The following is a 15,454-nucleotide window of genomic DNA, read 5'->3' on the forward strand; positions in this document are numbered from 1 at the left end:
ACAGGCGCCCACCACAGTGTCTGGCTATTTTTTTTTTTTGCTGTAGTTGTCAATTGTTGTTTTTAGCCGGCCCAAGCTGGGTTCAAACCCACCATCCCAGGTGTATGTGGTCAGCTCCCTAACCACTGAGCTATGGGCACAGAGCCTGTGCACGTCATTCTTCTGGGGGCTTCCACTCACGTTCTTCTGGCTAATGCCCTTGCTCTTTTGTAGGTTTGGAAAGTCTCTACATACATTTAAGGACCAATCCAAAGGTCTGTGCGAAATCTCTCCTGGCTCCTTCTGGGTTCCCTGGGACACTCCCATTTTTTCACTGCAGCACTTATTTCCCCCTATTTTGCATATAGTTTGCACGTACCATATATATCTTCTTGTAAACATATATACATATAAATATACACATGCATTGTTGTATATATGCAAACATGTAAGTATATGTATATTTAATTTATGAGCCTTTCCTCTCACTAGCCTGTGAGAACTGTGAAGATCTAGAAAGTGCTTTCTACATCCTTGAATGCATAGAAACTAGCACAGAGTTCTGGCACACAGGACACAGAACACAAATGCTTGCTAATATGAAAGGAATCATAAAACAGAAGTGATTATAATGAACTTGTTTACCAGAAAAAGTGCACAGCTTAAAATTTGGCAAATGGACTCTTCTATAAAGAAGGGGGTTGGTTAGATTGCAGAACTCTTGGGTCTCTGCTGACTCTAAATTAATAATCACATTTAAGTAGGAGAGACAGTGCCATCTAGTGGTACATTTATTCCCCACACACCTTTTTTTGAATGATTGTTTTTAACCATTCTGCCTTATATAATACTAGCATTTTAAAATAACATCAGTGGTAGGCCGGGTGTAGTGGCTCATACCTGTAAACCTAGCACTCTGGGGGGTCAAGGCAGGTGGATTGCCTGAGCTCACAGGTTTGTGACCAGCGTAAGTTGGACCGAGACCCTGTCTCAAAAAATAGCAGGCTGTCATGGCAGGTGCCTGTAGTCCCAGCTACTCCAGAGGCTGAGGCAAGAGAATCGCTTGAGCCCAAGTGTTTGAGGTTGCTGTGAGGTATGATACCCCTACACTGTACTAAGGGAGACAAAGTGAGACTCTGTCTCAAAAAACAAAGTCAGTGGTAATGGATGTCCTGAGCCTTCTGATGCACTATAGTTCTGTTATGAATTAAATGTTTGAAACTAGATACACACAAACACTTGTTTTAGAAATACAGTGAAGATGACTCAGTTAGAAACAAACTTTCTAGTAATGTGTTTGAGAGAAATCCAAGCACCATTTCAAAGGGTGTTTGTGGAGGTTACCGTGGCTGGAAATTATTCTGGGTATTGGTGACACTACAGTGAGTAAGTCAGTCTGTGCCTGTAGGACTTAAAATTCTTGTTGGGAGAGAGACCAGGAAAAGCAAACAAGCAATAAATAAGATGTGTTTTGATGAAAATAGGAAAATGAAACCGGATTAGGCTGGGAGAAGGCCAACAGTGGATAGGGCCAGCCTCTGAGGAGGTGACGTGTCAGCTGAGATCCCATGACCAGCAGCTGCAGCTCCAGCTGTGCAAGCTCCAGGCAGGTTTAGCAGCTGGCTGAGGCTGTGGGCAGGGAACCCTCCTGGGATGGAGGAGTTGCAGGGAGCCCTGGAGGCGTCTGGGGGAGGCACAGGCCAGATCAGGTGCAGGTGGGACCCGCAGACCATGGTGAAGAGCTGGGATTTTACTTTAGGTGCAGTTGGGAATCCCCTGGAGCATTTTAGGCAGAGCAGGAGCATAATCTGATGTAAATTTGCAAACACCCAGGCAGCTCAGTGGTGGAGGGCCTGGCTGCTCTGCCGACTTAGATCCATTAAGAAGGCGTTACAGTGGTAAAGGGGAGGATGATGGTGTCAGCAATGGAGGTGAGCCATCTGGGATGCATTTAATGGTAGAATAAATTGGATATGGGCATAGTGAGGAGAGAGGAATCAGGGGTGACTGAAGTTTTAGGCTGGAACCATTTACTGAGGTAAAGAAGACTTGGGGAGAACAGTTTGGGGAGGGGTGGGTCGTGGGAGAGAGAAAGCACTCATTTACTAGATATTTCTGGAATGCCTTTATGTACACTCAGTAAAAACTAGGGACACCGCAGTGAACGGGACAGTCAGAAATCTGGGTCTTCGTGCAACTCGCAATTTTTTCGGAGGAGAAGACGATGAAATTAACAAGTTAAAATATAGTAAGTGGAAGGTAACACTCTCTGGAGGAAAGTCAGGCAGGAAAGGAGACAGGAAATGCTGGGAGGGTTTGCATGACCGAAGGGCTTACGGAGTAGGTGATATGGGAGCGAAGACCTGAAGGAATGTCAGAGAACAGACTACAGGGATGTAGAAGGAAAGTGTCTCAAGGGAAGGGAACAGTAAGTGCAACAGCCAAGAAGCTGAGGGCTCCAGGTTTGCCCAAAGAACAGAGAGAACAAGGTGGAGAAATAAAAAATTAGACCAGAAAGGCCAGGGCTGGGGACCTGAGGACCACTGTGATGGTTTTGGTTTTTATGGCAAGTGGATGGGAAGCAGTGGAGTGAGAGCAGCTGGGACCAGGGTCATCCTGGGAGCAGAGGCCAACCTGGTGATGAGTTAGCCTCCTTCACGCCACACTCTGTTTAAATCATACTTTACTTTCCCAGAGAGAAAAAGCATGTTAGGCATCACACCAGGTTTTTACCGAAAATCATTAAAATATAATTGTTCCTATTATAATTCTGTCCCTACTTTAAGACTGGCTCTAGAAATTATAAATCATGACCTATTGCACCTTCACGTCCAATTTAAGTTGCAAATGTGCAGCTTCTGATGAGCTAATGAATGATTTTTCTTTTCAGGTATACGATGGCGACAGTGAAAATGCCAACGTGGCTGGAACATTCTGTGGCTCCACTGTCCCTGCCCCTTTCGTCTCTTCTGGCAACTTCCTTATGGTTCAGTTTGTCACTGACCTTTCTGTAGAAAGGGAAGGATTTAATGCTACATATACCATCGTGGACAGTGAGTTAATGGAGACGTTTTTGCATATTATGAAATACATATGTGCATCTATATACTAAAAAGAAGGCCACGCTCATTATATCTAACTCAACAGTCATTACTAAGGTCAATGTTAATTACTAGCTCAGCTCAATGTCAATTACTAAACACCACATTAATGACTCTGTTTAATCTATAGCACAAATTTGATGCCATCCTCAGTCAAGGATATATGTGTGTACACCCTCAATCCTTAACAGAATGATATAACTATTGCTACTTTGGGCTGGGAAGGGAGAATTTTAAAGATGGCATGAGATGAGATGTGAGTAAAATGTTATTTATTTTTCCCCTCCTCAGTGCCTTGTGGAGGAACATACAATGCAAGTTGGACCCCACAAAATGCTTCATCACCCAATTCCTCAGACCCAGAGTTCCCATTTACCACCTGCACTTGGGTCATTGAAGCTCCTGTGCACCAGCAGGTCAAGATAACTGTGTGGTCCTTAGAGCTGCACTCGCAAAACTGTGCGCAGAGTTACTTAGAGTTTCAGGACTCACCACAGGTAACAATTACAAGATGAACGACAGTCACGTCTAAGGAGCTTTTTACTTGTGTTTGCAAAGCACTTGACGTAGCGAAGCCATAATTTCATAAATTCTCGAAGTTACTCCCAGCTTCATGTATTTTTCAGCTGTGTACAAAGCCCTCAATTCAGGAATCTCAAGAGTCTTGGACGTGGTCCTGTAGGTCAGGAGCTCTCAGACGTTCATGCACCTAAGAAGCATCTGGGTGTCCTGTCAAAGTGTATTCCCGTGGGACCACCCTCAAAGCCTGATTCCCCTCCACAGCACCCATTAATCTGGATTTCTGAGAAACACTGCTGGTGTTTTGGCACCAACACGGAGCTCCATGGACTGTGCTGGGGAAACACTTCTGTAGTCAGTGGCATCTGTATGGAATGAATCGAAAGGGACCTTATTACAGGCACTGGCTGCCTTGGGGGTGCACAGTGGTCCCACAGACTGGTTAGATTTGCTAAGGCGTAGCAAAGGCACAATGAGGAGCATGCTTTTGGGTTAGTTGAATGGAGCTCAGGACTATGGGGAAAGCCCGGTAGGAGATCTGCGGTGAGCTGGGACAGCCTGGTGGTGCTCAGACCAATGGCATAGGCCTCACATGGGACAGAGGGGTCTTGTCTTTGGTAGGGAAGTGATTTCAGCAGAAACTCTGCCTCCCACCTGCTGCCCCTCTGGGAAGGTGGGACATAGTGTCAGTTCCAAGTCCACTGTGAGGGCTAGTTTCCACGCCTGAATATCGAAGTCATACTTGTGCGTGTTGTTTAATTCACTATGGCGTATTCTTTTCCAAAAATAAATCTAAGGTGACTCAGCTTCCATTTCATTTCAGAGGAACAGACATCCAGGAATCCAGTTCTGCGGCAGAAACGCTTCGGCTGTGCCAGTGTTTTATTCTTCCATGAGTACTGCAATTGTCATTTTCAAATCTGCAGTTTTTGCCACAAACTCTAGAGTGAGTTTTACCTATCAGATTGCAGGTGAGTGCTGGAAATTCATCTTTTATTCAGAAAAACTGCCATCCTTGTGATTATTGCCAGAATGGACTCCCTTGAGTAATGAGCGTCTGTTGATATAAGCCACAGCCATCCAAGGTAGAACCTTCACTAGAGCCCAGGCCCCATTTAGCAAGTTTCTAAAGCTGGTTTCTGGAGAGGCAAAGTGAGAATAATGCTAACTACAATGCTTAGAATACTAGCACATTCTTCACAGTCTGTGTAGTTAATTGAAAACTATACTAGTTAGTTTATTAATTATCCACTGGGTCACATATAGGAATCACTGTATATAAGAAGGTGCCTCCAACATGCAGACACTTTTTACGAATTAAAAAAACTATATTAAAATTATAATACTCAGTGTATACTGATAACATTTGTTATCTTGTATCTCGTATCTCTCCTAATTCCAGAAATCAAATGTGACTCGAGTATTACAATTTTAATGCAGTTTTCTCCTTTCTTAAATTATGTATGCATTTGTGGTATACTTTGTGTGTGTGTGTGTATATAAAAATTATATTTTTAAAAGCTTTATTGAGTTAGAATTCCTATTTCATACAATTAACTCATTTAAAGTTGACATTTTAATGGTTTTCAGTATGTTCACAAAGTTCATAATCACTCTATCTTAGGAAATTGTTTTTTAAAAACCGAGAAGCCCTGAAAGAGCCACCTGATTCCTATAACAGAGAAGCTTATTTCCAGAGAACACTTCATTTATTATTCATTTTGACCTTGATTATAACTACAGCTGCCTTTGATTAAAATGAACAAAAATACTTTGGGTATTTATTACTAAATATAGAATCAGAAGAAGTAACTCACCAAATAAATCAAAGGGAATCCTAGTGTACAACTCTGTCTTGGAGATAAAGCCTTTATGTCTTAAAAAAAAAAAAAGTCTAAATGTCAGCCCCCTCCACCTCAGTGTGATCAGAAAATTTCAGAGGATGCTGGAATGTTCATCTTCAAAGGAAAGTTCCCGTGGGTCCTCCTTCCCAGTGGAGGGTTTGGTCGTAACTGTGCTGTGTGTGCTCTGAGTTTCAGGTCCCTTCTTGGGGTTTCAGGGACCTCAAAGGTAAACAGAGAGGCCATATTACTTTTTTCTATAGTTCATTCAAATGTAATGATCTTTTAGAATTATGCCTATCAAGTAGAAAGAGCACTGAACACTTGGGTGCATACCTTAATTATGGATATTTTGTTTTCTCTAAGATTGCAACAGAGAATATAACAAGGAGTTTGGTAATCTGAGAAGTCCTGGGTGGCCGGAGGATTACAACAGCAACCTGGACTGCATTGTTGTTCTAAGAGCCCCACAGAACCACATCATTTCCCTCTTTTTTCATTCATTTGGTATTGAGGACTCCAGTGAATGCAGACGCGATTTCTTGGAGGTAATATGCATTTTTGAATATCATGCAAATGAATTATTTAACAGATGACAGATCACTTAAGTACTAATCCACCTCTTCCTCTAGTGCCACTAACCATCTCTGGCATTTATTCACTTCATTCATTTATTCACTATCCTGTCATTCCCTAAACATTTACCAAGCACCACTCTAGGCATGGGAAATACAACAGGGAAGCTCGGGGCCCTCAGGAGGCTCCCAGTCTAAAGGGAAGGACAGACAAGGGGCGGCCAATTATAACACGATGTGGAAAGGACTGAGTCCAGTATGGTCAGGGGCTCCTAACTCAGTCTGGGAAGAGAAGGCTTTTCTAAGAGGCTAATATATGAGTTTGGGTTTGAAAGGACCAGAGGGAGGTCTAAGTACAAGGCACTGATTTTGGAGAATTGTGTTTTGTGTGCAGATGAAAATGAAACTGAATGGCCAGGTACAATGGCCCACACCTATAATCCCAGGGGCGGTGACTCATTCCTATAATCCCAGGGGCAATGACTCATACCTATAGTCCTAGGGGCAGTGACTCATGCCTATAATCCTAGCCTAGGTGAGTGAGTTGCCTAAGCTCAGGAGTTTGAGACCAGCCTGAGCAACAGTGAGACTCCATCTCTACAAAAATAGAAAAACCAGTCAGGTGTTGTGGAAGGCACCTATAGTTCCTGCTCCTTGGGAGGCTGAGGCAAGAGGATCACTTGAGCCTAAGAGTTTGAAGTTGCTGTGAGTTGTGATGATACCACAGCACTCTACCTAGGGTGACAGAGTGAGACTCTGTTCAAAAAAAAAAAAAAAAAGAAAAAAAAATGAAACTAAATGATCATAAATAGTTCACCTAATTTTCTTGATGACTACAGTAAGCCTGGGCATCTTCAGTGCAGTAGAACCTCCATAGTTGACCCCCTCCCCACACTGACCACCTCCTTACGTTGACCTAACTTTCATGGACTGGACATGCACCACAGGTGCGGATCAGCACAATGGGCCTAGTTCCTTATGGTGACCACCTCTGTATGTTAAGCAGTTTGTTACAGTCCCTTCGATGGTCAACTCCCAGAGGTTCGACTGTATTTCTAAGGATTAACATTTCCTTGAATAAGTGGTGTGCAGTCACAGGAGGTATGCTCTGTGCTTCCTCTCAACGCTTTTGGATTCTGCGGTGCAACCAGAAGAGCTCCCTCTGGGTCCTTTCTGGTGGGCATCACCTGTGCTGTGCACGTGAGAAGGACTATGTGTCCTTATTCACAGAAAGGAGATGTTTCAAGTAAGCCCTCTTCTGATAGAGACCTGGCATGTAGAGGTGAACATCTGTCTGCCAGGAAATCCCCAAAGCTCCTGGGGACTGTCCTTGGCAAGCCGTGTTGAAAATGTATCCAGCCATAGGAAATAAACCAGCTGAATTCCCCCATGAATGGATTTAAACTTAACCTCAGCGGAAGCTCTCTCCCTCAGCTTCATCTGATATACACAGGAGTCTTCAAGAAGGTTTCCACACAGTTTGTTCCTTTGCACCATGTGGACAGCTTTAATTATTTATTTCTTCATTCTCCTTGCCTCTGTGATCAAGTCTTTATTCCAAAGTAAGCTGTCTAAAGCGATTTGACCTTTATAAAATAAAGGAACTTGGAGTTTATGCAGCCGGCTGCTTTTCTTCTGAGGTCATTTTCTCTCTTGCTGACTTTTCGGTTGCTGGTCTTGATCATGGTACCAGGCTTATTCCTCACCAAAAGCTTCTGCTTTGCACCTAGCACATTCTTCCCTCACCTGCAGCCCCCTCGTCATCTGACTTGACTTCTAGGGCTGCGATGCCCTGTCCTCCTGAAGTGTGTGATTCCTGCCCTGGCAAGGGATGGTGATTCAGCCTATGAGTTTAGCTGACATGGAGTTCTGTTATCCTGGAAATCTCAGCCCTTAATTAATGACTGTCCTTAACACACAGCACAATAAATAGCACCCAGAGGGAGCTCATACCTTTCATGGAGAATACCCATCACCACGGGATGCAGGAAGGACAGAAATTCATCACAGTGTCACTTGTGCTGGGTGTGTTACTAACCTTGGACCTAACTACCCCCAACTATGGAAATCCAAATATTCATATGAAGCATGATATTCACACACATGTGAAACTAGGAGAGGAGTGGGATATGGAGGTAGGACAGAAGACTCTCACTAGGTGAAAGTCTTAGCACAACCTCAAGCCCAAGGTGACTGTCATCAACCAGACATTGCCGTCTGCCTGCTGGACACTGGACAGCAAAGCCTCACCTTCCAACCCCAAAGGGCGAGAATGCCTCCTTTTAGCTGTCCTTTGTTATTCCATGGAGTGGATCTGAAACTTCCTGTCCCATAGGCAGAGAAAGGAAACCATACTTAGGCCCATAAGTGCAGCTGCGTCTGGCTTTCCGTGGGAACACTGGGGCAGTTTCTTGGCAGCCGGGCTAGGAAGCTCAGCATTCCGGTCAAGTTTCCCGCTGGGAGAGGAAGGTTCTTACTGAAGATACTCACTGTATGGCAACCAAGTGAAGGCCAAGCTCTGGACCACACCCGGGATCTGCCATGGTCTTCTTCACCATACACTCCCCTTTCAGGATGCCCTGATGTCCCAGAGATGCTCACTGCCTTACACTATGCTGTTGGCTATGACGCAGCCCTAAAGACACCTCTCCAGACCAGGAAGACTAGACTGGAAAAACCCCAAGGCTTAAGACAACCAGCAATAAACCAACTGTGGGATCATAAAGGATGTGGAGGAAGATCTAAGATTTTTGAAGATAATGGATCCATAAAGTCAGCATTTGTACCTGCCAAGCTGGTTCCCAGCATTTAGCTTGTGTACTGTTTCTGAGAAAGCCTCAGAGCCCTCCAAGTAGGGCCGGGTTTGAGTGCAGGGTAGGAACCAGGCTGCAGGACAGAAAGTGGCTGAATTCACGGTGTGGTTATCTCACACACTGGCTCATTTCCTGTTTTTATATGTGTCTGCTCTGTGCTGTGAGTTCCAACACAAAAGCGACGCAGCCTCAGAATGTGTTTTCAAAATACACTTAACATCAGTCAGAAATTGCAAGGGTTTATTGTGACCTCTCCCCTTACAGAACTTCTTTTCATTCTAAACTTTAGGATACTTTGCACATTGTATTTTTCTCGGAGCCTCTTTACAGCCAAGTAAATTTCAATGGGAAATACACACATTGTGCACAAATACAGGGTACAATGAATAAGGGCAAACAGATAACCAGAAACAGAGCAGGCAACATTGAGCCCCACTCCCACCTTTCAAAAATTCACTTTAATTATATTCATTAAAATGTTTCCACTAAGGCAAAGGCTATGGGACCATTGTACCAATTAGCACATATAAAAGCACCGTAGTGTTTTAATTGCAGGAGGTTAACAGATATTTCTGAATCCAAACGCAAATGGCTTTTGCTCTACAAATTGAACATTTTTCACTTTGCAAGTAAAGGTGACTTCTGTGTATTTTAGAAAAGCCTTCATTCTTAATGATTTAAAAAGACAAAGCTTTTCCCAAAAAAAAGGTATCATTCAGGTTGTCTCATTTCTTAATGTATGGCAATGATAAATTGGAACTGAAAGTATCAGAATAATAATTAGTGACTCTTTTTTTAAAGATAAGAAATGGAAATGATAGCAGTTCACCATTACTTGGGAAGTACTGTGGGACTCTGCTGCCAAACCCTGTCTTCTCTCAGAGTAATGAACTTTACCTCCGATTTAAAAGTGATGGTATAATTTCCAGTCATGGGTATGAGATCATCTGGACATCGTCACCCTCTGGTAAGACACTTGCACTTTGTGAAGGAAAGCAGTGATGATGAGGAAAACATAAGGGGTGGAACAGAAAAAGCCAATTAAACATACCTTTTCATGTTAGCTATCTGTGTATTTGATTATTTTCTGTTAAAAATGGGGGGGTTGTATTTTTTTATTGACTGTTTATCAAGGAGCTAAAGGAAAATTTATGTCATGTAATACACATGTATAAATTCAAGAAAGAAGGAATACCTTTATTAAAAGTCCCAAAATACCTAAAACCTTTAAAATAAGAATGGTAAAAAGATTTCACTTTAAATAACTAAGTGATAAGAAAAGAGCTCTATTAAGACAATCATAAGAATGAAATTATGTCACATCAAGGCAGCTTAAAGATCATCTTGAATGCCCTAATTTCACAGATGAAAAAAATAAAATAACTAGATTAATGAGTTGCCAAGTTAGGGTGAAGGTTGACCAAAATGCCAAGTTAGGGTGAAGGTTAACCTAGACCTTGGGTGGTCATACATCCTGCTCACAGGCTTTGTAATAATGCCAGCCACACAGGGCATCTGTGTCCCCACAGGCATCCAGTCTAAATCATGTTAGCTTTCATATACAAATTAACAAATTGAACAAATCAACATCAATACTTATAGTATTTGACTTCAAGCCAAATACTGTACATATATCAGTCATTAGCCTGGTAAAGTCACTTTTGTAATTCTTGCATAACACATTCTCTTTTGGCTCAGCCCTGAGTTTTAATTTTACTTCAACCTCACCATTCTTTTCAGCTCAGGGCATGTAGAGATCTCTACCCTGTCCAAAGCACACAGACAACTTCATTCTCTTCAACAGTTACTTTTTCAACTCCTTTATTTTTCCCTTCTGCTTTGGATCCACAAATTTCCGGGAATAGCCCTGAAATGAAATGTCCCTTGGTCATGGTATGTAAGTCACTACAAAGTTTTGAGACAGACTATGTTACTGGTCCATTATTTTGCTTCCAAGAAAGCCAGTCAACAGCATCCTTTCAGATTCACCAATTCGTCAGCTTATGGTGTTGCTGGGAGGGCTTCAACTGTTCCCATCCGTGTGAATTTTACAATTCTATTTGTGTGTATCTCAAAGCTTTCTTAATGACCCGTGTATGTATGTGGGGAGGGAATATACACGTATGATGGGGTGAGGAAAGGATGTAACCCCAAGGAGGAGGACCAGGAAAGGGGTTTCTCCCTTCTCTGTTCTTGCAGAGTCCTGGCACCTTAGTAAAACATCAGTAATTATTGCCTTGACGTGCCAGACTGAACGATTTACACTTTGCTGAACCAAACTTCCTGCTACTTCTTCCTGGCAGGCTGTGGGGGGACTCTTTACGGAGACAGGGGCTCCTTCACCAGCCCTGGCTATCCAGGCACGTACCCCAACAACACGCACTGTGAGTGGACCCTCATCGCTCCTTCTGGAAGGCTCCTCACCATCAGCTTCTACTTCGTCAGTATCGACGATCCCGGAGACTGTGTCCAGAACTATCTCATCCTCTATGATGGCCCAAGTGCAGACTCTCCATTCTCTGGACCATACTGTGGAGCAGTGAGTACAACTAACATTCTTAGATTCCCCCTTGTTATTTTAAAACAATGCCAGTAACTTAGAGTAGACTTTTAAAAGTAGATACAGACCAAGGACAAAGCACAAGCCTTTTTTGAGTGCAGTTTTTGTTTTTCCTTTCTATTTTGGGAGCAGGAGGGCCATCTGGTGGGCACTGCATTAAATTGCTATTAATAGTTAACCAAAGTTAACTGGCATCAGAATCCCTGGGGAGTTAGTGGCCTGTCATTTCAGACTTCCAGCTCCCACCCTCACACCTGCAGAATCTCAGTTTCTCAGGGAGGATTCATGGTGTGTTATTTGCTCAAGCTCCCTGTGTGATTTCAATGCACTGCCCATGGTTGGACACCCATGTTTATTCTGCAAAAATAGGAGTACAGAAAATTTGGACAGCTGGCTCCATTTCATCTACTTCTTGCTGAAAATTGCAGGAATTCTTTGAAGAAGTGGTAACTAAGAGTTTGGTTGTTTTTGTAAAGGGCAGATGTACTAGGTCTTTCTTAAGTATCAACTTAGAATCTGACGTGGACTCAGCATGGCAGTCCTCTACCCTGAGCACTCTTGGAGTGAAATTTTGACACTTTAAAGAGCTGAGAAGCAAGGGTATGCAGCTGCCGGTGACAGGGTGATTCTAATTGTTCTGTTCTTTACTCAGGCTGTCTAATCAAACTGGGTAGAGAATTACATAAGCTGGAAATCTAGAGAAATCTATAACTTACTATTTGTAAAACTGATAAATGTTATTTTCAGAAATGTCAGAAAATAGATTAATTTTTCTAAAACCCTGAATGTCCTACATATTATTCTCAACACCATTCTTTGAATACATTTGCATATAGATGCATGTTTCATATTGTTTGGTGGGGCATTTGATCAACTTTCCAATATATCGTTAACATATTATCCTACTGGTCCAGATGCAGTGACTCATGCCTGAAATCCCAGCACTTGGGAGGTCAAGGCAGGTGGATTGCCCTGAGCTCACAGGTTTGAGACCAGCCTGAACAAGAGTGCGACCCAATCTCTAAAAAATAGCTGGGCATTGTGGCAGGCGCCTATAGTCCCAGCTACTCGAGAGGCTGAGGCAAGAGAATTGCTTAAGCCCAAGAGTTTGAGGTTGTTATGAGCTGTGATGCCAGGGTACTCTACTGAGGGCAACAAAGTGAGACAAAAAAAAAAAAAAAAAAACAAACCATATTATCCTACTAAAGAAAACACTAGCATGTCCTATTTAATTGTTGGGTGCAGCTATATTTAATCCACAAAGGCTTTTTGGTGGAAGTTAAGTCTCTTGGATTTATCATTATCAGAGACAACACTCTGATAAACCTTTTGGTAGCTAATCTTTCCTGACATAGTTAAATTACTCAGGGAGAAATGCTGACCAGGAACCAGCAGACACTGTGGTCACTGTTATGCATTGCAGACCCTCAGAAAGAGACCCCATAAAATATGCCACATGTCAGATTTAGTAGTTGACTCGGTCTTTAATATTTAATTGAAAATTATAAACATTTCAAAAGGGAGAAAAGAGATACAATTTTTACAATACCATTAACTTATATTTATATGGGACTTCGTATGTGTGTGATTTTTTAGTGACTTTCAAACATACAATCCTGTCTGATCCCCACAGTGAGGACAGTCCTGCGAGGTGGAAAGAACTGGACTTTTTGTCTGGACTTCACAGATAAAAGTAAACTGAGGCAGAGAGGAGAACGGCCTCCCATAATAAGCCAATGCCACCTCAAACTGAAATATATAACTAGATAAACCAGGCTTTTTTAAACTGCTAGTATTCATAGTATTTCCCCAGTTTTATATTTTCTTTTATGTACGTGAATATAATTTCACGTGTGATTGTTTTCTCTCTTACATTATAGGTACCAGTATTTTTTAAAACATTTCATCAAGGTTAAAAAGTAAAGGGACAATGTCAAACATAGCTGTACAACATGAAGCCAGGTGGTCATGGAAGCAGCTCTTCATTTCACTTCTATAAATATAAGCCACACCACGATTTAGAGATATTTCATGTTATGATAACATAAATGTCATTGTTCCTGGGGGAAATCCTGCATCTCTCACAGCTGCAGAGTCTGAAAATCTAAAAGAATGAAAGAATAACAGGAAAAACAAGAACAAAGGAGAGTTTAAAACGTCTGTTAACTCCCCATTCTAGGTGGTCCACACATATTGAAATTTGCGAGATCAAACTGAAAGTAAAAAGGAGATGTGTACAGGAATTTAAAAAATGTATATACTTTGATATATCTCTTGGGGACAAAATCTCTTTCTTGCACTCACTTTGACAATTTGCTGTTTTGGAAATAAGTCTGTGTTTTGATGGGTAGGGCCGAGGTAGGAAAGCCCAGTAAGGTAAGCTTTGTAAGAGCAGAGCTTTTTGTCTGTTTGCTCAGTTTTTAATAGTCCTAGTGCTAAAAAAAAATACCTGCAACATGGTGGGATCTTGGTAAATGTTTGCCAGATGAATCAAAAGAAAATAAGGAATTTCAACAAGTCCGGGGGCTGAGGCAGGATGATTGCTTGAGGCCAGGAGTTCGAGGCAATACGGTAAGACCTGGTCTCTGCCAAAATTTTTTTTAAAATTAGCCAGACTTAGTGGTGTGTGCCAACAGTTCCAGTTATTCAGGAGGCTGAGGCAGGAGGATCACTTGAGGCCTGGTGTTTGAGGCTGCAGTGACCTATGAGTATGCCACCACACTTCAGCCCAGGTGACAGAGCCCCCCCCCATCTCAAAAATAAAAAAGGGAAAAGAAACAAAATGAAAGAAAATGAAGACTCCTCTATGCCCTCCCACCCACACACACAAACACAGATGTGCCACAGAAACACCTGGGCATACTATGAATCCCAAGAGGAAAGTATAATATAGATGTTGAGGATGAAAGTCGTGTATTTTACTCACCTGATCATTTTAGCTAAAAATGTGTTTCTTTTAGGCAAAATAAATTTTCATTAAGAACATGTATAAGAAGTTCAAGGGTTTTTGACAGCAGCTATATTGAGAGACAATTCAGATGCCACACAATCTGTCTGCTGAGAGGATGCAGTTGAAATGTTTATAGTGTCCTAGAGTTGCATCGTCACCAGTGTCAATTTTAAGACATTGTCATTGCCGCTGAAAGAAACCCCACTAACCCGTTTAGCAGTCACTCCACATTTGCCCCCACTCAGCACCCCTGCAATATTCCTTTGTAAATTATCTGCCTTAATTCTTCTCAAAGTTACTTCTAGAAATATGAGCAGACTCAGTAAGAATTCTATAAAGCTTTTTTAGGTAGTATGTTTTTTTTTTTTTAACTAGGCTAGCATGTCTTGATAGATTTTCAAATATGTGAAAAAAAATATCATTTTTTTTTCCAATTTTAGGACACTAGCATAGCCCCCTTCATGGCCTCCTCAAATCGGGTCTTCATAAAATTCCACGCCGCTTCTGCGGCTCACCCTTCTGCATTCCAGCTGACCTGGGACAGCTGAGTAGGGGACGCCTGTGTTTACCAAGCACCTGAGTCTGCGTCACATGGGGCAGAACCCTGCCATCTCTGCACACACCCCTGCCTATGCCATCAGAACAAGCTGCACTTCTTGGTTTTCACCAAAGCATTTATGGAACCGAATTTGCATATTTTCTGAACATAGAATACAGCTTCTTTGGTCTTGACTGTGTGTGTCATTCTTATATTTTGAGCTGAAATTTAAAACATTCCTTAAAAGACTGGAAATGATTAGGGCATCTGTGATATACATTTTTTAAAGTTAATAATGAAAGCAGAGGTATGATTTCCATTGTAAATGTCAAACTGGGGATAATAAATGTGATTGAATTACACACAGTTATGCTATGTTAATTTTTGACTCATTAAAATTTTAACTTTCACTATGGGATATGTATAAATTTTCAAGTTAAATTTTTACATTTTCATGAAGCATATAATTTATATATGTGCATAAAAAATATATATGTATATATACACACATGAATCTTTTAGGCATGAACTCTGAAAGCAGGCTGATTATGTTTTGATTTTAACTCTATTTCTGAAGT

The 15,454-nt window shown here is 41.9% G+C and overlaps 1 protein-coding gene across 1 annotated transcript in view; it reads left to right on the forward strand.

The window, feature by feature from the left end:
* CUBN (cubilin) overlaps nt 1-14,976 on the forward strand; it is a 245,379-nt gene extending 230,403 nt beyond the window's left edge. The window contains exons 61-67 of the mRNA XM_003786786.2: nt 2,870-3,032; nt 3,372-3,577; nt 4,423-4,570; nt 5,807-5,988; nt 9,630-9,795; nt 11,132-11,367; nt 14,779-14,976. Coding sequence (XP_003786834.1) covers nt 2,870-3,032; nt 3,372-3,577; nt 4,423-4,570; nt 5,807-5,988; nt 9,630-9,795; nt 11,132-11,367; nt 14,779-14,886 — 1,209 coding nt within the window. The 3' untranslated portion in view covers nt 14,887-14,976. The remainder of the gene's footprint in view (nt 1-2,869; nt 3,033-3,371; nt 3,578-4,422; nt 4,571-5,806; nt 5,989-9,629; nt 9,796-11,131; nt 11,368-14,778) is intronic.
* The last annotated feature ends 478 nt before the right edge of the window (nt 14,977-15,454 follow it).

This window comes from Otolemur garnettii, unplaced genomic scaffold, assembly GCF_000181295.1.
Source record: "Otolemur garnettii isolate 467f Iridium unplaced genomic scaffold, OtoGar3 scaffold00019, whole genome shotgun sequence".
Classification (NCBI taxonomy): Eukaryota; Metazoa; Chordata; class Mammalia; order Primates; family Galagidae; genus Otolemur; species Otolemur garnettii.